General features: G+C 40.6%; 1 protein-coding gene across 5 annotated transcripts in view; it reads left to right on the forward strand.

Moving 5' to 3' along the window:
* The window catches only part of DNAJC6 (DnaJ heat shock protein family (Hsp40) member C6), a 158,873-nt gene extending 131,826 nt beyond the window's left edge, over window positions 1–27,047 (forward strand). For 3 of the 5 annotated variants that reach the window (XM_079915709.1, XM_079915711.1, XM_079915707.1), the window contains exons 10-19: window positions 664–857; window positions 958–1,038; window positions 3,284–3,718; window positions 6,921–7,055; window positions 11,119–11,187; window positions 12,201–12,320; window positions 18,503–18,766; window positions 20,888–21,030; window positions 23,025–23,201; window positions 24,715–27,047. In XM_079915709.1, the coding sequence (XP_079771835.1) occupies window positions 664–857; window positions 958–1,038; window positions 3,284–3,718; window positions 6,921–7,055; window positions 11,119–11,187; window positions 12,201–12,320; window positions 18,503–18,766; window positions 20,888–21,030; window positions 23,025–23,201; window positions 24,715–24,816 (1,720 nt within the window). In that variant the 3' untranslated portion in view covers window positions 24,817–27,047. The remainder of the gene's footprint in view (window positions 1–663; window positions 858–957; window positions 1,039–3,283; window positions 3,719–6,920; window positions 7,056–11,118; window positions 11,188–12,200; window positions 12,321–18,502; window positions 18,767–20,887; window positions 21,031–23,024; window positions 23,202–24,714) is intronic. The other 2 variants (XM_079915710.1, XM_079915708.1) reach the window with 2 other exon arrangements.
* The last annotated feature ends 30 nt before the right edge of the window (window positions 27,048–27,077 follow it).

Genomic DNA, 27,077 nt, shown 5'->3' on the forward strand with positions numbered 1-27,077 from the left:
ATTGCAAGGTCTAAAATACCATCTGAGGGAACAAGAGTGAACAAAGAGGGAACAGAGTTTCAATACCGTGATCCTTTGCGTCTGTGTATCCCTTTGTGTTTTGCAACATGGAAGGCAGTGGAATCAGCAGTATGATATGAGCAATGACCAGTCAGAATGGATGCCAGGCCAGAGCACTGAAGCAGGGTCCTGGGGGACCCCCTGCACCAAATATTATAGCACCCTTAGTTGCTATTGTTAAAGTGTGGCCTAGAGAACTCAAGGGAGTGGCTAAAGGTGGGGTGATAGGTGGGAGTTGCTGGGGTCAGCTTAGGAGTAGACATTCAAGAGCTCAAGGTGGTAGCTCTGGGCTTATTTCACTATTTTAACAACTGATGTGGTCCTGCCAGTGCTTACTGTCTGGATATATCCACCCTGCTATCTAGAATGCTTTCACGTGCAGTAGTATTTAAATTCTATGGGTAGGCATTATTTTCCTCTTTTCTCTAGATAAGGAAACTGAGACTCAGAAAAGTAAAGTCTCTCATCTGGTTAATGGTTGATTTTTCCCTAGAAATGCGTCTCAGAGTGAAACTAAGAATCAATCTACAATGGTTTCTGTGCCGAACATCATACTGGTTCCATTGTTTTTCACTGATCTTATTCTTTGAAATCCCTATTTAGGCCTGAGTTGGATGCATGTGATGTACCAGAAAAATATCCTCAGCTATTTCAGGTGACTCTGGATGTGGAACTACAGCCCCATGACAAAGTGATAGACTTAACCCCCCCATGGGAACATTACTGCACAAAAGATGTCAACCCTAGCATCCTCTTCTCTTCTCACCAGGAGCATCAAGATACTCTGGTCTTAGGAGGTATGAGTCACCTGGTGGTTTTGTTTTCAGGACGAAGCCTCTGTGTGATTTCTCACATTGATTTATTTCCTGTGCTTCCTTGATGTCTTTTGTCTTATAGGACAGGCTCCAATAGACATCCCTCCAGACAACCCCAGACATTTTGGGCAAGGCGGCTTCTTTTCCACTCTCTGTTGGCAAGGTACTTCTAAGCATTTCTTCCAAGTTACATGGTTAAGTTATGTGGTTCTTGTATATATAAAGAGGATGCGTCCTCGAAGCAGCCTAAAGTAAAGCAGCATTTAGAAGTCATCCATCTAGGGTCTTCTTTGTTTCACATTCTTCCTGCTCATTCCTTTTCCAAATCAGGAGCTTCCCTGCTTTGAACTCCATGGATGCTCTTAGATTGATGCCAAAGGCCATGTTAAGCTGAACTTCATCTTTTCTGTCTATGCAGTGTTTTGGATCACATCTTTCCTGGATTTATGAATAATCATGATATTTTCTAGGATCTCCCTTTACACTGCTGACACACAAAGAAATTAACAAAGGACTCTATCTCCTGCCCTTAAAAATATAGAATCTGGCACACTACTCCACCCACCCCACCCAGGGCTCTAACCACCAGCAGGGCAGAGGTGAGCTTCCCCTGGGACAGGGAAGGCAAAACTTTGCCTACATATCTCCGCTACTTGCTTTAACAACCTTGGCAGAAATTGGGCTCGATCACAATATCCTTTTTTGCCAAACCTGGAGATGTGTTTAGAATCCTTCCCGATGTGACACTTCAGACTGCTACCGTTAGTAGACTAGCCTTGGCATTCTGATCGATACCCATTCGCCATCCTTGTTTTAGAGTTTGCTGAGGTTAACTGCAAAGTTCGATGTAGAATTCCATGGTAAGGACTTTCTTAAGAAAAGGGTAGAAAACTGGCTTTGGTGACAGTGTACTTACAATCCTCTTGATTGACCTTCCTTTGCCATGTAAACATAAGACAGGATTCCCATTGCCTACACAGAGTTTTCCATGTTTGATAAAAAAATTGTTCATAGCATTCCTTTGAATCAAAGTCTTGCTTTCAGAATTTTCTACTGAGAAATGGGACCAATAACATTTTAAAAATTGGAAAACCCCAGTGAAATCTAGATAGCAGGTAGATTTCCCAACCCCCTCTTAGTTTCACCTATATCTTTCTTCCTCACATAAAGGCTTTTAAGAAAACTTTACTTTTACTCTCCACTGCTATTTTAGTAAGTAATTTAGAAATCATTCTTATCAGGCTATAAAATAGGTTAAGCACATATGCACAATCTTTTATCTGAACCCAGCAGAGCCAGATGGGTTTAGGAATGCAGAATTTTTTGCAAGTTAGAAAGATGATACGGTACATAAACTGCAGATTACTTAGAACCCCCAGTGGCATCTCAGACAATGTGTTATCAAACATGTGAAAATGTCTGTAGTGAAACATAACTCATAACCCTGAGTGAAATCAATGAAGACTATAACTAACTTTCATGTCAGTCCCAGTCAGATTTTTCCACCAGTTTAGGGAAACCTTTCCTTTTTCACAGCTTTTTGCATTTCAGAATTGGGGATGAGGGATGTGGATCTGTACTTGATTTGGAACGTGGGTCCATCTGACAGTAAGTAACAGAGTTAGAAAGAGGGCTCTGTTTCAAGGAGGGCCTGGAAAGTCACTCACCAGCCTCTCCATTCCTTCCCCAGAAGAGGCCCCATTTTATGCAGAAAGGATCTCCTCCTAGGTTGGTGTAAGGACCATCCTAAGCAGAGCCGTTCCCTCTATTCACTTATTAGGTGTGGGCTTCGCTTCTGCTCCAGACTGTGGGAGAAAGACCTTGCTTTTGGCTGCAGGCCACATGGAGAAGAAAAAGTGAGAGGAGGCAGCAGAGGACTAGGATATAATGTTTTTTTCAAAGCACCGAGCATAGTGCTGGGAAAAAGAAGAAGATGATGATGATAGTAGTAAATTTAAAAAATAATAAAAACCACTTAAGTACTACTTTCTATTGATCTGAGCACTTTCCATATATCATCTCATGTAATTTTCACAATAGTCAATGTGAGCTAGGTTCTATTTATTACTCCCATTTTGCTGAGGAGAAAACCCAAGGCACAGAGAAGTAAAGTCACTTTCTCAGTGTCACAGAGCCAGTAAGTAGCAGAGATGAGATTCAAACTCAGGCTGATTCTAGAGTTCTTGCTCTTCACTCCTATGCTATACTGCCTCTCAGATGCTCAACAAGTAGTCATTGAATGTAATGTGAAATACATCCAGGTTTTCCATTGGTAAGGGTCTAAAAGCATTGTGTGTTTTTCAGGCTTCTCTTTCTCTCTTTCTGAAGTTATGTACATAGACTCTAACAAAAAGCAATAATGCCGTGGCTGGTAACTAACTGTTTCCTGGCACAATGGCCTTCCTTAGATCAGAAATCGGAGAAATCATTCTGTGAGGAGGACCACGCTGCCCTAGTGAATCAGGAAAGTGAGCAGTCGGATGATGAACTTCTGACCCTTTCCAGCCCACATGGCAATGCCAATGGCGACAAACCTCATGGAGCCAGGAAGCCCAGCAAAAAGCAGCAGGAGCCAGCTGCCCCTCCACCCACTGAGGACGTGGACCTTCTGGGTCTAGAAGGGTCTGCAGTGAGTAAGAACTTCTCTTCACCGGCGGCTCCTCCCACCAATTCCGAACTTCTGAGTGACCTGTTTGGGGGTGGAGGTGCAGCCGGCCCTGCCCGGGCTGGACAGTCAGGGGTGGACGACGTGTTTCATCCGAGTGGACCTACGTCTACCCAGTCAACACCGCGCCGGTCCACCGCCTCCACCTCTGCGTCTCCAACACTGAGAGTAGGAGAAGGTAATTTTTTTTTCATGTTGCGCTGTACCTCTCAGTGTTGAATTATAACTTTTGGGCCAAGCAGGTGGAATCGAACTTTCCTAATAATCTAGACTTCTCTGATCTCCCTAGTAGTCCCCAAAAGGTCTGTATCTTCATCTCAGTGGGGACCACAAGAGGAAATAGAAATAGTGTCCATTTTGGTAGGACAGTCTAAGAATGAATATTTGAACTTGTCACCCTTACTTTAACTTTTTGTTCAGGGCTTTAGTCCCTGAGCTGCTTTAGTTATTTCTGCTCGGAGATGTAAATTGATGAATTGTTGTTAATAATAACAGGTACTATTTGTGGGCTACTTACTATTTGCCAAACATGGAGTTTGACACTAACCATAAATTCAATCTTTATAAAAACACAGTAAATAGGTGCTATTATCTCCATTTTATAGTTGAGGAAATAGAGGCTTAGGGTCAAATTAGTAGCATACTTTTATACAGCTAGTCCTAGGGTCCAAAACCAGGCCATTTGACTCCAGAGCTTTCCCTCAGTTTTCCTGTAATGCCTTCCTGGAATTGTAGTTTTCTGAATACACTTTGGCTGTGCAGAGAAGTACTTGCTTACTTCAAGATATATTTAAGGGACTGCTGCCAGCAGCACAGCTGGCGGAGCAGAGCAGTTGGTGCCAGATACAGAGTCTGAGCCCCATGAGGCTCAGTCAGCTTCACTCTGCTCATTGCCACAGACTCAACCCTTTCTGTGACTGGTCATCCACCGTTCTTTAACATTTGCAAGACAGTAGAGTTGGGTAAGCAGAGGTCCATTATAGCTTCTAAAGACCTAGCCGCCCTTGTTATCATCCCCCATGAACCAAGAGGACATCACATTAGGAAGAGTAAAGAGGAGTGTCTCCACTCTCCAGGCATGTGGTAACCTTTAGGAACTTTCTTTCCCAGGATCATCCTTCACTTCTCAGAAGGCTTTGGGCTGGTCTTGATTTATGGTGGTTCAACTGGAGCCATTCTTTACATGAGTGAGTTTCAGAATCATGGACTGTAGATGCTGAGGCTCACGTTCCTACATTAGTTATTGATGGAGCCACAGTGTGGAGCCAGGTGCCCTGAATCCCAGGCCATTTCCTCTACCCTTCAGCAGTTCTTACTCACCACAGTGAACAAAAGCTCTGTCAGGAAAAGAAGTCCCCGGGATCCAAGATAGCATAGTACTCAATGGTCATGTTTTTAAGACCGTGTACCTTATGTGACTTTCACTGATTTAATTCATCATAGTCCCAGGCAGGTAGTTATGTTCCAGAGTCAGATCTAGAGGGGACCTTTCAGACATTAGGTAAATCTGTGCCTCAGGTTATAGACAATGAAATTGAGGCCAGCTGTATTAATTGACTTGTCAAAGGATACACAGCTGATTAGTGCCAATCCAGATCTGGAACTCAGGTATTCTGTCCTCCAAGAGGAAGTAGAAAGAACACTGAGTCCAGAGTTAAAGGCTTGGATTTGAATGTCAGGACTGACACTTACCTATTTGTGTAGGCTTATTAAAAAACCTTAATCTTCTTAGCTGTAAAATGGGGAAATACTTACCTATCAGCATTGTTGTAAAGACTAAATTTTAGCTCTTGTCTTGTGTTGGGAAGTTCACTTTTAGTTATTAGAGAATGTTGCTAATTTAACATAAGTTGATATTAAAAGTATACCAAGTAATAGTGAAAAGATTTTAGCATCCTCTACTGGTTGACTTCAAACTTAGGTGTAGAAGAATTAACCCAATGTCCTCTTACAGTTACTCTATAAATCTCAGTATTCTCATTTTATAGAAGGGATAAAGTTTTGTAAGTCTTAAATGAGGTAAGGGATATACATCATGTAACAGAGTGCCTGACATATCATTGATTCATTGCTGCTACACAAGGCTCATCTGCTGCCTAGCAGATATTAGGAGAGCATTATGCCAGTGAAGTCATAGCTGAACACATATTAAATCATATATCCTACCTGGGTTTTGAGAGTGGAATTTATTCATTAACTTGTTTGATTCTAGTTGTCTATTCCTAGAATAGGTCACTCTCACTCCAGAAAGAGCCCATTAGCTTGATACTTACAAATTAGGAAGTGACATCTTACTACAGGGAGCTAAAGGGAATTTTGTCCCTTGACCAATAATGAGAAATTAAAGCCCAGTTATATACGTGCCACTCTGCGTGGTTTTCATCACATTCACTTCACACCTGTGAGGAATGTGAGATGCCTTTGGGAAATTCCTGGAATTTGGAGTCAGAAAACTTGAACACGAGTCCAGCCTTATCATTTGCTTGACATTGGGCAAGAAACTTGGCTCTCTGAACCTCAGTTTTGTTGTCTGTGGAATGAAGATAATATCGCTTCTATCTGACAGGGAGATATTAAGGATCAGCTGAGGTATTCTTTATGAAAGACAACGGTAAACCCTGAAGAAATGATACAGTATCAATATTATTGCATTTTTGCTAGAAACCTCAGCTGCCACTTTGTTGTAGTATCCTTGGTTCATTCACAAACTTTTTCTCATTTCACTACATCTGCATCTAGTTTCTGGCAAGTTGTTGACAGGCAATGTTTCAGAAATATTTTAGCTTCACAGGACAAGGTATGATAAGAGTTCAGTTTTTGTCATGCTCAGTTTCTTCCCTTTTTAACTTTCAGTGAGCCAGAGACCATTAAGAGCACAAACAAAACTAAACAAAACCTGGTCAATGAGGTTTTCTATTGTTCACCTTAATAGCAGGGCCCCCCGCCTGGTTTTGGTCCACGAATTCACTGAATATGAGCACAGTGCATTCATTGGGTATCTCCTATGGTCCAGGCATTGTTTCACCACTCATCTATTAGTCTGTAAGCTTGGCTGACTTATTTTATGTTATTAAGACGCCCAAAGTCCCAAGGGGCCCTTGCTTATAGCGTTTATGGTTCATCCAACAGGTAAATCCAGAGTTCTCCTTTGTCCACAAAGAAGGGATTATTCATGTGTGGTCAGAAATCCTTGGGATCCATTGTTAACCTGGAGGAAGTTATAAGGATAGGATGGGTCTGTAGAACAGCCTGTGAGGCAGGCATCATCCTGATTTTTCAAGTATTTGGCCTACAGCCTTGTAAGAGTGACAGCTCTTCAGTAGTTGTTGAATGGGTGAACTCATAGGACAGAGAAATACCTTTCTCCTGTTGTTTTCTAGGTGCCACCTTTGACCCATTTGGAGCACCTGCTAAACCATCAGGTCAGGATTTGCTGGGTTCTTTTCTGAATACAGCCAGTGCTTCCAGTGACCCCTTTCTTCAGCCTACAAGAAGCCCTTCACCTACAGTGCATGGTAAGGAAGTATTTTATATTGTGTTCAGTGGAGCATGGTTTTCCACAGATAGCAGGAGGTGCTCAGATATAAAAGCACCCTGTAGGTGGGGTTTTTCTGGTTTTTGTTTTTTTGGAAAGCTACATAATGCATCTCTCTTTTGAAAATTAACTGTTCACATTAACATATTAAAAGCTCTGAGATATTTTACAGTAAAGAAGTCTACTTAACTTTGTTTTACTCAGCTTTCCTAAAATTTAATTTGGAATTTTTTTTTTTTTTACATTAGAGCTACATGCACAGAATTATAGGACATCATTAATTGTAGCACATTTCTTTGTTTTATGTACTATTAAGAAAGAAGAAAAAACACTGCCACTTTTAGTTGATTGGAAGGTGCATACTAGTTGAAGTCTTTGAAATGTGAAAAAATGAGTGCTAGGTTAATAAAAGGTGATACGATGGGCATTTCACAAAATTAGTATTCCACAGAACAGTTTAGAATACAATATCCTGGTATATTAGACTAGCTCTAATATGAAGCCACTAACCACACGTGGCTTTTGAGCACTGGAGATGTGGCCAGTCTGATTTGAAATGCACTCTAAGTGTAAAGTGCATACAAGATTTCAAAACTCAGTACAAAAAAAAGTAGAATATCTTATTAATATTTTTATATTGGTCACTTGATTTAATTTTTTGAATATATTGGGTTAAATAAAATATTTTGTTAAAATTAATTTTACTAGTGTCTTTTTACCTTTCTTAATGTCACTACTAGAAAAGTTTTAAATTATACATGGCCCACATTATATTTCTGTGTTAGAGGCTTAGGTTGTGTAGAAAGAATCGTAATCACATCCATTTGTAAGAGCGAAAAGGTATCGCTTAGGTAACACTGATTAAAACCAAAGCTCTTCAGTGAAGGACAGATGACTTTGAGCTGGGAAACTGAAGCTCATTCCTGATGTTGAAGGATATTGAACATCATTGGCCTCAACCTAGAGGACGATGTATTTGTTGTTGAAGGCACCCTGAGTCCCCTTGGAGAATGCGGTCCAGTCATCAGCTTGACTTCATGGAAGCCATGCAAATGCAAAAGGAAGATGAGTTGTGCAGCACTGGTCAAACTGTAACGACCGAAAAGGAGAAAGCAGTCCAAGAACAACCTTTATGGGTGATTTCCTGTTGGTCTTAAATCTCAAACTATTTGAAGCGGGTCCACAGGACAACATACAAGAAATTCACCTCTGACCTTTGAGTAGTGCCCGCTTAAAAGAATCTCCTGACTGGAAGTTGGCTACCCTGAGAGGCAAGACGCAGGCAGCTAGGTTAAAGCTGTTGTTTTTGTTCACTTGTTTGAAGTGTAGTTTACGCCATTGCTCAAAATCTCCGTGCCTCAATCAGCATGGAAGCCAAAGTCCTTGAAATGGCCTATGTAGGCCCTTTGTGCTCCAGCACCCAGGGCTGTGACCTCCTTCCCCATTCTGTCCCTCTTGCTCACTCCATTCCAGCCACACTGGCCTCTCTGTTGTTGCACTGGTGTCCCCTCTTCCCAAGACATCGGCATAGCTAATTCCTTCACCTCTTTGGTCTTTACTCAGCTGTCAGCTTCTCGATGGGGTTTACTCTGACTGCCCCATTTCACATTAAAACCCATCCTCCTGCTTCTCTGCATTTTCCTTTCCGTTGTACTTGCCAACTTTAATATACTCAATAATTTACTCATGTGTTGTTTATTTTTGTTGTCTTTCTCTCCCCACTAGAACATGAGCTCATAAAGGCAGGGGTTTTTGTTCGTTTTGTTTATGAATGTTTCTGTAGTGCCTAGAAGAGCTATTGGCACACGGTAGGTTTTATCTATCTGTCTTTCCATATAATATATAAATATAAAATGAATTGTAACTTTTTCCTATCTAAGTCTCTTCGATGCATAATGATAATGTTAGTAAGGTTATATATTTTCCTGACTTTAATACTTTGAATTTACTGTTTTCATATGAGTACTACCTTTTATGTCCCATGGGTATGGATGTTCATACTTTGGCATGGCAGTAGTGGACTCAGTTCTGTCTTGTGAGCATGTTGGAAGACGTTTATAGCTCAGTTTCAGACAGTTAGCACTCCTTCGTTTTGTGGCTACACTTCTTATTTTGATCTGTGCCATGCTGGTGAGTGAAAGAATTTTCCACTATCCTTGATGAGAAGGGAATTACTCCACTGTTAGTGGGTCAGTCACATCCTCTTCATATACAGGTGAGACTCAGGTGTCATATTGGGAGGTCAGATTGCCCACCTTGGATTTCTACAAGGCACCGTCAATCTCTTCTGAGAATCAAGAAATATTGCCTTTGAGTTTTACAAATATTTATTGAATATCTACTCTGAAGAGAATAATCATTTGGGGCACAATTTGAGAAGAAAAACTAAACAAGTAACCATAATAAAAGGCAAAATAGAAGTTTAAAATATTGGGTAATTACTGGTTCATTTGTTTATTCCTTTCTCTCCAACAGATTTTAAGTTTCTTAAGGAGAGGTACTGTGTCCTTAAGCTCCCTGTTCTCTAGTGTGGTGCCTTATGTGTGGTAGGTGGTAAGGATTTGAGGGTTTGATTAGTAATAAGGTTGAAGTACTAATTCCTAGTTCTGCATCCTAGTTAGATGTAAGACTAAGGTCAGAGTTTACAGGAAATCAAAGAGCAAATGTTAGTAAAATTGTCTAGTTTCCACCTCAGTTTTCATGGATTAGTATGGAAAAAGGGAAGGGGAGAGCTAAAAGGGAAGAACTGTTATTTTTGATAATGGCATGTTCTGTTTAACTCAATGATGGGAAGGTACACAATGTCTTGGTTCGTACTAAGCAAACAAAACAGGTAAGTGTAAGGCTTGGTAAAGCTAATCTTGGTCCTTTGATGATCCTTTTGGTGGCAGTGGGGGAGTGTGTGTTGTATCTTAAATCCTACTTGCAAAGTTATTTTAGTATTTGTGTTGTACTCACTGATTTAATGAACAGAACCTAGAAGAGTCTTAGAAAGAAATTCTGTCTTACGGCATCCTATTTCTTATTTGAATTTTATAGATGTAGAAAAAAACTTACTCTACCAGTGTGTACTCCTCTAATATATCCCATTCTCTTTAGCTGAACATTTCTTTTAAATTCTACATTTGGAACTTCGAGAAGGGTCAGAATGATCAATTTTGAAGCTGCAGTGAGTTGTTTTTTGAGTGACAGTATGTACGTACCTGACACCAGCATGGTGGGTGGTGTCTAGTCAGTCCCCAGTACATGTTCTGATTGACTCATCATTCTCCATTCATGTCACAGCGGAGGAGAAAACAAAATTTCAGTTCTAAGTTGCCCGTGCCTCTCGTACACTTGTTAATGCCAATTCAAGGCAAATTGAGTTTAAGTTTCATTTCACTATTTTTAATTGCCAGCCGACTTTGTGTTAAGTGTAGAGATGGGACACACAAAGATGAATAATATAATTTTCACAGTTACACAGTTCACAGAAACTCACAGTTTATTGGAGACAGACATATGCACCGTTATAATTCAAAGTGTAGTTATGAGGTAAAATAAAAGTGAGCCAAAGAAGGAACAGAGACAGTTTATGGCTTCTACCGGTGCTCATGTAAGCAACCATAGATGAAAGCACGAAATAACAATGTTGCAGAATGTGGGGAGCGCTCAGAGGGGGAATTGAATCACCTGGGACCTGGACAGGTCATGAGGCCTCATGAGAGGGAGAGCATTTTCTTGTGTGAATTCAGAAAAGTGGATTCTTTTTTTTTTACATCTTTATTGGAGTATAATTGCTTTACAATGGTGTGTTAGTTTCTGTTCCATAACAAAGCGAGTCAGCCATACATATACACATGTTCCCATATCTCTTCCCTCTTGCGTCTCCCTCCCTCCCACCCTCCCTATCCCACCCCTTCAGGCAGTCACAAAGCACCGAGCTGATCTCCCTGTGCTACGCGGCTGCTTCCCACTAGCTATCTACCTTACGTTTGGTAGTGTATAACAGAAAAGTGGATTCTGAGCTATGTTGTCCTGATTCTTTTTCTTCTCATTTGCAGCTTCTAGTACACCTGCTGTGAACATTCAGCCAGATGTTTCAGGAGGTTGGGACTGGCATACTAAACCAGGTAATGGTCAGCAGATTAATTTTGTGCACACTTAACCGGTTGCCGAAGCATAATCCTTTACCCAAGATGAAGTGAGTCCGTACAGAGTGTTAAGCCCACCTAAGAAAGTTCCTAAAGGCTCACAGTCTGGCGGAGCTTTTCACATTGCCCTCGATGGCATGGTTGTGCTGCATGGTATATGGTATTTAACTTGTCTAAGTCTCATTTGCTAAATGCCTTGACAATAAATTGAGTTAGACAAATCTGGGTTTATATCTAACTCAACCGTTTAGAAGCTCTTGGATTTTTTACAAGTCTTAACTTCAGTTTTCTTATCTGTAAAATGGGGTTCCTAATTCTTGTTCCACACAGTTAAGTGAAATAACTTACGTGAGATTTTCTGGCATAGAGTAGGTGTTGCATAATCTGAATGGTTTTCTTTCTTCACAAAGGACTTGTTTGGGGGCTGGATTTGTCTATAATAAATAAATTCTCTTTCTGATGGCTAGTATTGTATTTCTTGAGAGCCATCTTGTGTGATTGTTTTCTGATGCTGTGCAAGTTACACACACACACACACACACACACACACACACACACACACACACACTTTATGTTTATCACAGAACCTTCTAAAGCAGTTGCTGTTTCTTTATCTAACCAACGAGAAAATATTGAAGTTAAGCAACATGCCAAACGTCACTCAGCTAGGAAGTGGCAGAACCGGAATTCAGGCCTGACTCCAAATCCCATAGGAAAGAATGAAGTCAGGTGACATGTGAGGTAAACGCTAGACGTAATAGTTTGCAGGGGTGGCCAGGAAATGACGTATGGTTTCTCTGTTCCCTGTTTCTGCTCCAGGCCGCTACTCACCTAGTAGTCAGGGAAATAAGTCTAGCAACTCCTAACACATTTGCAAACCCTGTCCTAATTTGCCTTTAGAGACAAGGTGAGCAGTAGCTCTGGATTTCTGAATTTCAGAATTCAGCCTTGGACAACTAACTCATTTTCAATGACCTTATTATTTTTTTCAGGAGGTTTTGGAATGGGAAGCAAGTCAGCTGCCACCAGCCCAACAGGCTCGTTGCATGGTACTCCCACCCATCAAAACAAACCCCGGACTCTGGATCCTTTTGCCGACCTTGGGACATTAGGTATAAATGTAGCAGGTTAAGATATAAATAACATTTACTTATGGCTACCAAGCCTCAAATCTAAATCTTTGGTGTTAAAATAAGCTGGTATTGTTACCTAGGATCTAAAATCATGTGTATTTTTAAGCTATACTCTGAAACCCGAGGTTGACTTTTAAAAAAAGGAAACAGGCTTCAAATATTGGGTTGGAACTAACCCCTATTAATCCGTTTCTCTAATGACTCATTTTGAAGTAGTAGCATAAATAAAGTTAGAACTTCCAGGAGCATCTGACAATAGAGTTTGGCTGCAGCAAAAGTAATGAATGTGTAGAAAAACACTGAGACATGAGGCTGGTCAGATTTGTGCCAGGTAGGGCCAGCTGTGCATAGGCCTTACTGTGAAGTTGCTAGTGAGATCCCCATACTGTCCCTCTCTTCTCTCCATTGGCGACAGTGCTCTCGGGTCCGTTTCTAAAATTCCATACAGAAAATAGACTCTCTTTATAGTATATCCAAACTGTTTTTCATCATATGTTAATTATTGTTATAAAATAAGTGTTTCATGAGGAAGTAATTTTGGAAACACTGGGTTCAGTGGATTTGGGTTACTGCAAAAACTTCTGAGAATCAGTGCTCATGGTGATACTTCCCAATAGGGGAATACAGTGTGCAGGGTTCTCAAACTATTTCACCAAGGAACCTTTCTTCAAGGAGTAGTTCATTGGACTAGTGTGTTCTGAAACCTTTTCTTCCTCCTTCCTTCTCTGGGCAGTACAGAGTTGTTAAATAAAGGTGGGGCAGCCCTCACACGAAGGATTAAATGAGGCACGTTGATAGTTTAGTTTCTCTGAAAGCCCTCCTGAGGCATTTAGAACCAGATTGTCTGCAGAGAATGAGAACGTGACTACCTTTTTATTTTTTGCCAGTAGTTATGTCAGAATCTTGACCTTTTCTTTTATACCCTTTAGACCTTTTTTCCTTTTAAGAACTCCAAAATTATTTCTCTTTTTATATCTTAAAATAAACTTCACATTTTAGAATAATAACATCATATATAACAGGCAAAGTTCTACTTCAAATAAAATCTTATCCAGTGTTCATTTTTTACCCATTTATTCATCCCACAACTATTTACTAAGTGCCTTCTACGTGCTAACACTCCTTTAGTAAAAACCAACCAACCAAACTAACAAAACCAAAACAAAATTCCTGCCTTTGTAAGCCTTGTATTCTAGAAGGGGAAACAAATACTAAATGAATAAATATATATTATAATGTCAAGTAATAAAAACAATTAATGTTTATTTGGAGGTTTTACTAAGTGCCAGGCTCTATTTTAAGGCTTTACACGTATCATTTCATTTAATCTTGCCAATAATCTTTTGAAGTAGGAACTGTTATAGTCCTCATGTTAAAATGAAGAAACATGGACACAAAAGTTTAAGTAACTTGCCCAAATCACAAGATTTCAACACCATGAAATCTAGGTCTGGAGTTTGCACTATAAGCCCCGTGCAGAGTGCTGTGAAAAAAATAAGGCAGAAAGTGATGGCGAGTAGGGGATGGGCTGGGGTGTTATTTTAGATATCAAGTGGTTAGGGAAGGCCTCTCTGAAGAGGTGACCTTTATAGGAAGTTCTTTTAAAAACTCCAGCATCATGGTCTTGCATCTGGTTGTCATGTCCTTTTAGACACCTTTAACCTGGAATCATTCCTCAGCCTTTCGTGACATCGATACTTGAAGGGTACAGGCCAGTTGAGAACGTCTCGATTTGTTAACTTTGATCACTTGGTTAAGGTGATGTCTGCCAGGTTTCTTCACCATAAAGTTACCATTTTTCCCTATAGTAATTAATGAGTAATCTGGGGAGATAATTTGAGACTGTTCTATTTGAGAATATCCTGTTCTCCATCTGACTTTTACCCAGGAGGTTTTGGAATGGGAAGCATTCATTTTAGCATTTTAGCATTCATTAGTGATTCTTGCCTAAAGCAGGCATTACCATGATATCTGCAGAATTGTGATTGTCTGATTCTGTCCTTCTTTCTATGTATATTAATTAGCATTTCACTCTAAGGCAGAATCTCCTCTCTCTCCATCCCCTCCCCCCTTCCTTTCTGACTCCCTCCCTCTCTCACATCATAACAGACTAGTGGATTCTTTTTGGACTCAGTTGGTTATCATCTATTATTGTCATTATTTAATGTTTACATTGTCCTACATTTAGTTTGTGAAAGCTCCTTTGTTCTGGCTTCTATATGTTTTTCACTTGATTCCATCATTTTTGAGAACTTTCTTTCTTTATGGCACAAGATGTTCTAGGCTTATCTTGAACTTTTTACACCCCAGTCCTGGAATCAGGCATTTCCAAGAATCCTCATTCCTTTTTGTGGGGAGTGGTATTTAGAATCCAGAATCTGTTCTAAGTATGTTTTTTGGTACGGGGGTGGTGGGTGTCATTGCTCTGCCTTTCAGGAGATGGAGATAGGTGATGTGTGGATATAAATACATATATCAATATATAATTCCATCCACTACCACAGGGTTCTTCCTTACTTTCCCCTATTCCATATGTGTATCTTCCGTTTCCTTGGATCTCAGCATTCATAGACAACAAAAATAGTTTCAGAATAGCTGCGTCCGTATCACTGCAACAGCATACCTACTAGGAGGAGTTCAAGAGTTCTTTGTTGTTTTTAAAATGCAGTAATTCTTAAAAAACTGCTGGGGAAACTAGTTTCCTAAATTTCCCCATTTTTCAACTCACATAGCTCAGGAAAGGTAAGTGACCTTCCTGAAGCTGCACAGTGAGCAGGTATATAAGCAAGCGCTACACATTAGAATTTTTGACTCTTAGGTAATTGCTTTAGAGTAAACATTAAACTTCCAAATTATATAGCTGCAATTTTTCAAAAAAGGTAGTATCCTTCTGAGAACGTTAGGTATTTTCACATTGAACAGTTCTGATACCAACACTGTAGTTCTTCCCATAGATATTCTGACTTAATTGGTTTGGCTGTGGCTTGGTTATAAACAGTTTTTAAAGCTCCCCAAGTGAGCCTAACGCACAGCCGAGTCTGACGACCACTGCTTTTGCTTTTAACGAGGATTGCAGTGGCCTCTGGGTTTAGCTACTGCTTTGTATTTCTGTCAGCTCTCCGCTTCGGTGGCATTGAAAATTAGAATTGCTAACCATGGGTAGAAGATATTCCGGAAGGGTAGACATCAGAAAGTCCTACAATGTTGATGAACAGCTTGAGATCAGAGTCAGCGTCTGCCTGTTCACCACTGTATCTGCAGCCTGGCGTGGAGGAGATGCTCGATAGTGTTTTATAAAGGAACAAATAAATGACAGTGTGGTGAGAATATGGAAGTATTTTTTAAGTTCTTCAGGTCTTTCTGTGTTATTGAATTTTTAAATAATAAACATATATATATTCAGAAAGAAGATAGTAAGCATCCTTAAAATATAAAATGAACTCCCAGTGCAGAATGCAAACCCAGCCTAAGGTATATGTTGATGCACTGTTGGCAGAAGGGCCCAGGGGCTCACAAAGAGGGGCTTCGTGTTCTGAGTTAGACACTGACAGCGATGCCTACCTGCAGAATATAACCCTGTCATTACTTTTTCCTATTACCAAGTATTTATTGAGCCCTTATGGTGTCCTGGTGCATGCTGGGCATATGAAATTGCATTATTTTAAAATAACGTCTCTTATTCGCTTAACTCAGGGATTGTGAAGAACTTTCACGTAGCCATTGTGCCTTCATGATATACCTGTGACTTAGACATAGTTCTGATTTCACAGGTGACAAAATTGAGGTCAAGGAGATGAGTTTTTCACTGAACTGCAGAAGAGCAAGGATTCTCTGTAGATGTTTTTCAGCTATATTCCCAGTGCACAGTATCTGGTACTTAGTAATGCTCAACAGATACTGATGAATGACTCTATGAATGAATGAATGAATAAGTGCATGCAAGAATGAATGCACGAGTGAGCAACAGAGCAGAGACTCAAACTCAGAGTGACTCTGGGTCCGATGGTCATAACACAACATTCCTAGTAGGAAAGGAAAGAGGAGCCCAGATCAGAGCAGAGGAACAGTATCTATATAAAGAAGACACTGTAAGTAAGGGATGAGTTGTAGTGAAAGACTCAGAGATTTAGGGAGGGATTAGGGATTATGGCTGCAGGAAATGAACATAACATGTGGAGCTAGGAAGCCCATAGTCAAGTCCCAGCTCCATTAACTAGCTGTGTGATCATGAGCATATCAGTATACCTCCCTGAGCCTTGCTTTCCTCATCTTTAAAGTGGGGCCAGACTGTGGAAAACAGTATGGACATTTCTCAAAAAACTGAAAATGGAACTACTATATGACCCAGCAATTCCACTCCTGGGTATATATCTGAAAAAAACAAAAACACTAATTTGAAAAGATACATGCACCCCAATGTTCATAGCAGCATTATTTACGATTGCCAAGATATGGAAGCAACCAAGGGTCCATCAACAGATGAATGGATAAAGAAGATGTGGCATATATATATATATCATGGAATACTACTCACCCATAAAAAAAGAACAAAATTTTGCCATTTGTAGCAACATGGATGGACTCGGAGGGCATTATGCTAAGCGAAATAAGTCAGACAGAGAAAGACAAATACTGTATGATATCACTTATACGTGGAACCTAAAAAATACAACGAACTAGTGAATATGACAGAAAAGAAGCAGATTCACAGATATAGAGAATAAACTAGGCGTTGCCAGTGTTGTGGAGTAAGGGAAGGACAATATAGGGGTGAGGAAGTGGGAGGTACAACCTACTGGGTGTAAGACAGGCTCAAGGATATATTGTACAACACAGGGAATAGAGCCAATATTTTGTAATAACTAAATGGAAAGTAACCTTTAAAAATTGTATAAAAATTTTAAAAATTGGGCTTCCCTGGTGGCACAGTGGTTGAGAGTCCGCCTGCCGATGCAGGGGATGCGGGTTCGTGCCCCAGTCCGGGAAGATCCCACATGCCGCAGAGCGGCTGGGCCCATGAGGCATGGCTGCTGAGCCTGCGCGTCCGGAGCCTGTGCTCCGCAACGGGAGAGGCCACAACAGTGAGAGGCCCACGTACCACAAAAAAAAAAATAAATAAATAAATAATTTTTAAATGGTAATTTTGATAAAGAAAGAAAAATAAATAAAGTGGGGCTAGTAATACTACCTACTTCTGAAGGGTGTTGTGTAGATTGAAGGCAGTAATATTTAGAAACATGTTTTATAATTTCTGAAGAGCTATACAAATGTTACTTTATTATCACTGTTGTTTTGGAATTGGTACCTGAAAGGGTCCCTGTAGATCACCATGTTTCAGCTTCTCATTTTACCTCTTTAAACATGAGCTACAACTGGTCTTCGTATTTTAGAAAAAGCCCAGCATATATGCAGTGAGTACTTAAAAGTTAGGAGTTACAGAATCAAGATTCTACTTAAATTCCCAGCACAAAGTAATAGTTCTTAAAGCTCGAATAAGATTCTTTGCCCTATTCAAGGCTGTCAGAGTGTTAGCTGTGTTTACTCTCCTGCACTGAAATGCAAGTAGTGTGAAATTGAAACCTATTTATGAAATTTCAAAACCTCTTGGTTTACTCATGGGCACTAACCATGCTTGTATTTATAACAGACCATGAATAATCCTGCTCATTGAAGTTTAAGTAGCACCTTCATGAGTGAAGGTATTTTGTTTTATTCCCTGTTCTTGTCGTTTGATAGTTTTTACTCCAGTGAAGTAGAGTCTGCTGAGAGGATGGGACGGAGGGCTGGGATGGCGTAGTGGAAGAGCCAGGGCTCTTCTGGCTTGGAGTTAAAGACTTGGACTGAAGTCCCAGGTCTGCCACCTTCTGGCTGTGTGACTTTGAGAAAGTCACTTAACTACTCTGAGCTATAGTTTGTTCATCCAAAGAAAAAATGGGGCTATTAATACATACCTAGAAGTGTCATTGTGGGGATTAAAGGAAATATATGACTGCAATTTATTTAACTATTAGCAAGGCTAATTGTGCCACCAGTCAAGGGAAGTTCCACTGAAGTCACTGTAAACAGTAACTTGAGACACAGGAGTTAGAGGCTACTCAAAATAGCATTACCTTCTTTCTCGCTCTCTCCTTTTTTTGTTGTTTTTTTAATTTGTTCTGTAGGTGGTTCTTCATTTGCCAGCAAACCCTCCACACCAACTGGATTGGGTGGAGGATTTCCACCTCTCAGCTCGCCACAGAAAGCATCTCCCCAGCCTATGGGTGGAGGGTGGCAGCAGGGAAGTGGCTACAGCTGGCAGCAGACACAGTCTAAGCCACAGTCCAGCATGCCCCACTCCTCTCCCCAGAACCGACCCAACTACAACGTGAGCTTCTCATCTGTGCCTGGGGGCCAGAACGAACGTGGGAAAGGAGCAGCTAACTTGGGTAAGGATGACGGTATGGAGGCTGGCTGTAGGGTACCCAAATGTATGTATGTCTGAAGAAGGAGATAGAAAGCAATTCTGGTAGTTTCTGAGGCAGTCTTTGAATTGTAGAGACAGAGCACGATCCCTACACCAGAGTGGTGCTTGGAGCTCCAGGTTTCACCAGGCTCCTGACACAGATCGCTTTGTGAGTGCTGGCTCACCTGTCTGTCTCTCTCCACGCTGAGACCAATGCCTCATTGTCATTAGCACCTAGCAGAGCGCCTGGCATGTAGTAGGCACTAAATGGGTATTGAATGGATGTGAGTGGAGGCGTGGTTGCATCTTGAAGCTGTCATTCCTTTGGAAGAGAGGGTAGAAGAGGAAGGTTGGGAGCCTTTCAAGCACTGTGTTCACATTTGCTCTTGGACCCCATTTAGAGGGGTGGACCTATCTTGGACGTTTGGTCTTGATTATCCTCTGGTTGGGGGATGTTCCTGAGATCATTGGGTTTCCTGTGATGGTTTTTTCCTCTCTTCTGAGAAGAAAGTTACAAGAACACAAAATGCCCCAACAGCTAAGGCTGGAGGATACCCTGGATGGGATTCTTCCTTTTTCAAATGGGATTCTTGATAGCGAGTGAAAAATAATATATTTTGGATAGCAGGGATGGTTAAACTTGAGTTTGCTAAAAGGCCTGTTATGATATATTTTACATTTCAGTTGATTTGATTATACCTAAGAATGAAACGTTTAGGGACATGATAAGGAAACAGGCCTTCCTATGGAACATGGAAAATGAAATTCTACTTTTCCTGGTAGCTGTAGCTGACATTTATTGAGTGCTTATTATATGTCAGGTGCTATTCTATGCAGTTTTCGCATATTATTTAATATAATCTTCCCAAACCAACCCCATGTTGTAGGCAGAGGTCAATAATTTCCTAAGTCCGTACAGCTCGTAAGTGACACAGCCAAGATCTGAACCAGGACAGTGTGGCTCTAGAGCCCCTGCTCTTCACCGCCACACTCTACTGCATATGACACAGGTGACTTCTCACAATACTAACATGACAGGGACCCTCTTATTGGGAATACAACATCATGTTTGTTCTTCAGTTAGCAGTGGATATTCCTGGATAATTCCATAGAGTCACCTGGCTTCCCCTCCGTTCTTATTTTGAGTAGATGTGGGGTGAATGTCTTCAATCAGCAAATATTTATGGAGCGTCTTCAGTGTAGAAAACATTGGGGATACGCAGCGAACAAGACAGACAAAATCCCTAGTCTCAGAGCACTCACATTTTAGTGTGTGCGTATGACAGTGTACGTTCAGAATGCCTTACAGTATAGAGCTGGCAAGTGGGTTTCAATTCCAACACTAGCTTTGGTTGAAGGGCATGGACTGCATGTACTCCTGTGTTTTGGTTCTGTTTTGTTTTAACAACAAACATTTAAACAGCCAGGCACTGTTCTAAGCACACCATGCCTGGTTGACAGATGAGGAAATTGAGGCATGGAGATGGCAAGGAACTTGCCCCAAGGTCACATCACTAATAAGGGCAGAGCTGGAATTCAAACCTGGAGAGTTTGTCTCCAGGGTCTTTGTTCTTTGCTGCTATGCTAGGCTGCTTTTCCAAACAGACTGATAAAGATTGTGAGGCTAAAACCAGACTTGGGAAAAAAGAGCACTGTGATGGACTAAAAGTGTCAGCTGAGTGTGGGCAGGAAAGCAGTGGCATGCATGGATTTCAAGTACCAAAACCCAGGTCTTGGTCCCATCACTGATACTAACTAGTTGTGTGACTGGGGTCTGGGGGGCGTGGGGGAGGGAGCAGGGGGTAGAATCATGAATATCCTCATCTATGAAGAGACGGAACACTGGATATGGAATTAGACTTAATCTAGCAATCCCGCCCCGAGTCCAAGCTTTGCCATGGACATGGTATATGATTCTGAATGATCTCTTAAGTTCTCCAGACTTTACTTTCCTCATCTGTAAAATGGACATGACAGGGTAATTGAGAGGATTAAGGGCTTAGTGCATGTGAAAGCACCTTGAAGACCAAGTGTTGTGATATAATGATATGATATTATGTTTCAGAGTAAAAACCATAATAATTTTTAAAATATTATGTTGCAGAAGGGAAACAAAAAGCAGCTGACTTTGAAGACCTACTCTCTGGTCAAGGTTTTAATGCTCACAAAGACAAAAAGGGCCCTCGAACAATAGCTGAGATGAGAAAGGAGGAAATGGCTAAGGAGATGGATCCTGAGAAATTAAAGGTAAGTGAGCCTCTGACCCAGGGTGATTATTATGTGTGTGGAGATGTCAGTGTGGGACTAACTTATAGAAGGTGCCGTGTTAGGTTTCTAGCATCCACTTTATTTCATTTGGTTCCTATAGCTGTGATTTGAGTACAACTGTGTCCTTTAATAGCAAAGTACTTTCAGGGAGTAGTGTGTATGCTGTTTCGTTTCTTTAATAAAATGCACTTTATTCCATGGTATGGTAGTATAGATTTTCTTTGTTTACATTTTCAAATAAGCAGTGGCACTCTTTAGGAGGTGATCTTATTGTTCAGATGGCATTCCGATCTGTAGGTAAGTCATTATGATTTGGAGGTAAGAAGAATGCATTATTTATGTTCTCTATTTCTGCTTTGAGAGCTTTATATTAGACCAGATCAACTGAAGCCCTCAGGATCTCTTCTTTGCTGACAGAGAGGGAAATACTGATGTACCTGGAATTACTCACTCCTGTAATATTACATCTGGAGGTTTGGGAAGGTGGCAGGGAGGAAGGCTGAGGGAGGTGAGGTCCTTGGCTTCCCCACTGCTTCCCTCCACTTTTAACCAGAGCATTTCTGCTTTTATCTGTTTTTGATTCTTGGAAGTCTAGGTAAGATTCTATTTGGGGAAGGAGAATGTTTCCCTATTATCTTCTTTTCTTTTAAAGTTTGCAAACCAGTGACGCCCTTATTTCATAGATAAGAAAACGGAGACATTACTTTATAGCTGAGGATGTTATCGTGGATGACGGTTAATTTGGGAACAAAAGGGTGGTTATATTGATGAATGGTGTGAGATAGTGAAAGAGTTTGTGAAGATCAAGATAAGTGGACTGCTCTTCACAGACAGAGAGGCTGAATTTCCACAAGACGAAATATACTGACCCTGTAGCAGCCTGGAAGATGAGGGTCTAATCTGTTACTCCAAAATCAGGAGTGGTACAGCTAGTCAATGTCACACATTTTGAAAAAGTATACTACTGTTCTTCGCCATAATTTCCCTACAGATATGAACGTTTGTTGAAGACGTACAGATACTATTTGGAGTACAATATAGGATCCTTTGTTTGTATTTGCTTTGCACTTCATACAACATCCAAAAGGTTTTATATTCCTTCCAAAAACCTTGTGCTCCATCTCAAGAACCTTTGTTCAATAGGTAAACTCTGACAGTTTTCTATAAAAGGAAGTCATTTATGTCTTTTAAACCATGCTTGGTTATTTAGTTGGTACGGGGTATTAAATCGTTTGGGAGAGTAGCCATCATTTACCTTGACTAAGCTTCTGTTATGTGCTAAATGCTGATGCATTGTTGCAAACCCTTCAATTTAATCATCTCATTTGTTCGAACTATGAAGATTCAAGCTATGAATGCTCGTAGTTGGAATGAATGACTAAATGTATTCATTTAACAACCCTTTTTGAGCTCTGTTCCATGCCAGGCATACTATTTGATTTCTGAGTTACAGTGATATGTTAAAAACACTACCTTTCCTCAAACAGGTCTGCCTAGTGGCAGGGAAAGACAAACACATGATTACAATAAAGTGTCACACATATTATGATAGAAGCATGTTTAAAAGTTAGCCCGGAGAAATTTGTTCTTTTATCCAAAGGATTTTTTTTTAGTGTCTCTGTGTCACTATACTAGATGGAGCAGATAGCAGGGACCCAGACAGACATGGTGTGGGCACTCATGGAGTTTATACTTTAGGAGTGAGTAATTAACTCAGGGGGGGCCAGAGAAGAAGGAAAGTATTCAAACTCTCAAAGGCAGAGCAGTATGAAATTCCTGAGCAGGCTCTTGAAGGATGATGAAGAGTTAACCAGAAAGATGAGGTCGGGGGTGGAGGAAGAAAAGCAGGTAGAGGGCAGGTTGGAGTATGCAGGTACTCGACGTTGCTGGAGCAGGAGGGGTTTCCAGAGTCACAGTGGAGACCCTCTGGACTCGAGAGCATTTGGATCTCTTAACTGCCCCTGTGTTTACAGATTCTGGAATGGATTGAAGGCAAAGAGAGAAATATCAGAGCCCTTCTGTCCACGATGCATACTATGCTGTGGGCTGGGGAGACTAAGTGGAAACCAGTTGGCATGGCAGACCTGGTCACACCAGAGCAGGTGAAGAAGGTGTACCGGAAGGCTGTGCTGGTGGTACATCCAGATAAAGTGAGTACAGCTTGCTCTCCGCCACCGCGTGTCTGGGCCTCCTGTCGTTCGTTTACAAGTGTGCGTCAAAGCATCATACTTTCAACTTGTTGCTTGGACCATTTATATAAAATAAATCCCATGGGCTCAAAAAAGGTATTTAAACAAATAGTTACGCTTTATGAAACAGAAGAAAAGGAATCAAATAATATATTACAAATAATGGAATAGGGGCCTTCCTTAGGTGTAAGGTTCACCACTGACTCATTTTCAGGGAACAGATACAAACTGTGTCTTGACTTACGGGTGGGCTAAGAGCTGGACAGGAAAATGTTCTCCTTTAGAGATATAGCAGGATATTTAGCCAGGATTATAGAGTGAAAAAAGCTTTAGAACGTAGTTGGCAAACTTGGTGAGAATTAACAAAATACTCAGAATGGAACTAAACGCTTCACTATATTGATTATGCCAGTTTATGTTTTCATTGAAGTACGTACACATGTACGTGCTGCACGTTGTCAGAAACTTCAGCTACGGGATGGCACAGTTGAGATCACCATGATATACAGAAACCTCCCTGACAGAATTGGGTCCCTTGCTGTCTTGTGGACTGAGGATACCAGTCCTATGATGTGAGGCTGTGACTGAAGTCCTGCTTGGGAACACGTACTTGAATTTGATATATTTGATTTTCATCTCTCCACACTTTTTGTGACTAATCTGGATAGTATTAAAGAAATAATGTGTTTCAGTGAATCAAAGAGAAAGGGAAACAGCCCAGAAAAATTCACAAACTATATGCCTTATGTTATGGGTCTCCAAGAACTTTTTTCAGAAATGGGAAAATGGGGACTTCCCTCATGGCACAGTGGTTAAGAATCTGCCTGCCAATGCAGGGGACACGGGTTTGATCCCTGGTCCGGGAAGATCCCACATGCCGTGGAGCAACTAAGCCCCTGAGCCACAACTACTGAGCCCCTGTGCCACAACTACTGAAGCCCGTGCACCTAGAACCCATGCTCCACAACCATAACAAGAGAAGCTACCGCAATGAGAAGCCTGAGCACCGCAAGGAAGAGTAGCCTCCGTTCACCGCAACTAGAGAAAGCCCGCGCACAGCAACAAAGACCCAGCACAGCCAAAAATAAATAAATAAATAAATTTATTTTTAAAAAAAAAGAAATGGGTAAATGTGTTTTTCAAAATATGGCTAATCAATTGGAGATAGACAGTCATGAACCTTTGTCATTTGATAGATAATTCTGGAAATGGAGATACATTTTGTGCTGCCCAGTAACTTCTCTGTTACCTACTCAGTGACTGACCACTACTACCAAAAGTGAATCCCTAGGGGGAGGGCTTCCTGGGGAGGTCATAGTAATTAGGGGCATGTAGATGGGGCTGTAAAAAGAGAAATGGCCTAATAGAAAAACATTTCAATTCCTTAGAGCCCACATATTAGCAGTGAAAAATTTAATAGAAATAAAACTTTGGTCTGTGGTATCTAATGTGTGGTTTTTTTTTTTTTCTATAGGCTACTGGGCAACCTTATGAACAATATGCAAAGATGATTTTCATGGAGCTCAATGATGCCTGGTCTGAATTTGAAAATCAAGGCCAAAAGCCCTTGTATTAATGTATGAGCTTTTCCATCTCTGCTGCAGACCTGTGCTAATGCTTAGTGTGTGTCACAGTTCTGAGGTTTTCACAGGTGAACCAAAAAACTCCAGCAACGTGTATCCAGTACTTAACTGTTAAGTTACTCGTAAATTAATTCCTCATTGATAAGGAATGTGGATGTTTGTTTTCTCCGATCCCCCCCATAAAAGGTCCAAAGCAGGAGAGGAACTTTTAGTCCGATAAGCTTGCAGAGTTTTACAGCATTCCAGCCTGCCCTTTGGGGAGCCTACTCAGCATTTTGTGGGGGAATGGAAAATAGAGGCCACCAAAGGCATAGCACCCATCTCAATGTCTGAGGATAGGACGATGAGCAAAAGTTCTAATAATAAGGTTACATGGTGGACTTAAATGGTTTTCATATTTTCTTGGAAAGATATAGTTTGAGCAATGGCTTCACATAGACTCCAGGAACACAAGCACCAAGTATCTTTTTCAGTGGAAATTTACTATGGTCTCTAGCATAATACTGTATACTTCTTTTGGTCAAGAGGACTGACAGATGTAAAAGAACCTGAATTATGTGGGAAGTGATTATATTATAATCCAGTAATTCCTACCAACGCTTCCTGGATAAGCTAAAATTTTGTGAAAATGCTGGCTAAAGAAAAATAGGGACTCTGAGAGTGTAGAAATCTGTATTCCTGGTCAGAAAGTTGGGCTGCTACCTTCTTTTCCCTTTAGAAAACTGGATGCTTGAACAAAAAGTCTTAATGCCATAACAACAACCTGATTGGAAGGAAACTTCTAATTTTGCCATTAGGCTTAATGCTTTTCCTTTTGCTTAGCAGAGAAAACGCTCTTTGCTGGGAGCAGGTTGTGAAGCAGTTTGGCGCATTCACAGTCAATCAGGAAGGATGTGTAGTATGGACCCCCTTGTCCTCCGGGTTTGTGAGTAGCTGTGGGAAGAGAATAGATGACAGCACTAACCACTAGTAACCAGACAGGGGCAGTTGCAGAGAGAGAGCCGAGCTCCCTTCAGACTGAGTCCGATGGCTTGTCAGGACTGGCTTTTTGAGGAACCAGGTTCCTTTTCCCACCTGAGGAAATTGGACCCCTTGGATTATTACAGTGGGGTTTATTGTTTGAAAAGTTGCCGGGGGTCCACAGGAACAACAGTCACACAGGGACATCTGTGAAAGTAAAGCAAGGCTGAAACCTTTGCAGACTTCAGACTGGTTGGATTTCAGTTCAGTGTTTTGGCTGTTTCTCATTTTAAGGGGCAAGCAGTTGTTATTGTCCTGTGACTTTAGTAGATCTCTTTGGGTGTGCACACACACAGTGTGCAGAAGACATATATGTAAAGCAGATGGCAAAAAAGATCTCCATTCTAGTCTTAAAAGGTTCGTGCTCAGTATGGTAGAAAGCTTTCAAAACTTGTTTTTAAAAGACAATCATTTTTTTGTTTCTATTTTCATTTTCTTGTGGCAGACTGTACCAGAAAAGCAGCATGTCAAAAATACTTTATGTTCTATATACAACTCTCTCGTTCTTTCTCTTCTCTCTTTCTCCTTTTCTTCCTTCCTTCCTCCCTCCCTCCCTTCCTTCCTTCCTTTCTTCCTTTCCTTTCTTTCTTTTTTTTGTTATAAAGATTCATTATTTATTTTACCTTTTGCTGACAATGTGAAACTCGCCTAAAATGTTCTTTTTAAATATACAGCTGTAAACTGTTCAAAGTAACCATAAAAAACTAGGTGTTATTTATTAACATAAAATAATGTTTGATGCGGTATGTGCTTGTCTTATTTAAAACTGGAATGTGAGACATGTTGCTGTGACTCTTTTTTCTCATTCACATTTGTAGATATTGTGTGAACTACAGTATATAATGATAATAATTAAAAGGATATTATGTGAATGTCACATACATTTTGAAATGATAGAACTATATTAGCTTTGTATCATGTTTGGATAATTCATCAATGTTCACAGTTTAAAACATCATTAAACATTATGTAATTAGCAATGAGAAAGAATCTTACCTAACTTAAATTTGGGATGTTCCCTATCTCTTTTCTGGATACATTATAATTCTGGACCCCTATTCATCTCAAAACTCTTAACATATGCAGACCAACAGGTTTTCGCATTCCTTTTAAATACCTGGTTGTGACAGAGCTCGTCGTTGATCAGATTCACTGTTTCGTTCATATTTATTGTAATATATTTTTTGTTTTGTAAATATGTTACACCAACAAAATGTGATTGGTCTAAAATATT

Source organism: Stenella coeruleoalba, assembly GCF_951394435.1.
Source record: "Stenella coeruleoalba genome assembly, chromosome: 1".
Taxonomy (NCBI): domain Eukaryota; kingdom Metazoa; phylum Chordata; class Mammalia; order Artiodactyla; family Delphinidae; genus Stenella; species Stenella coeruleoalba.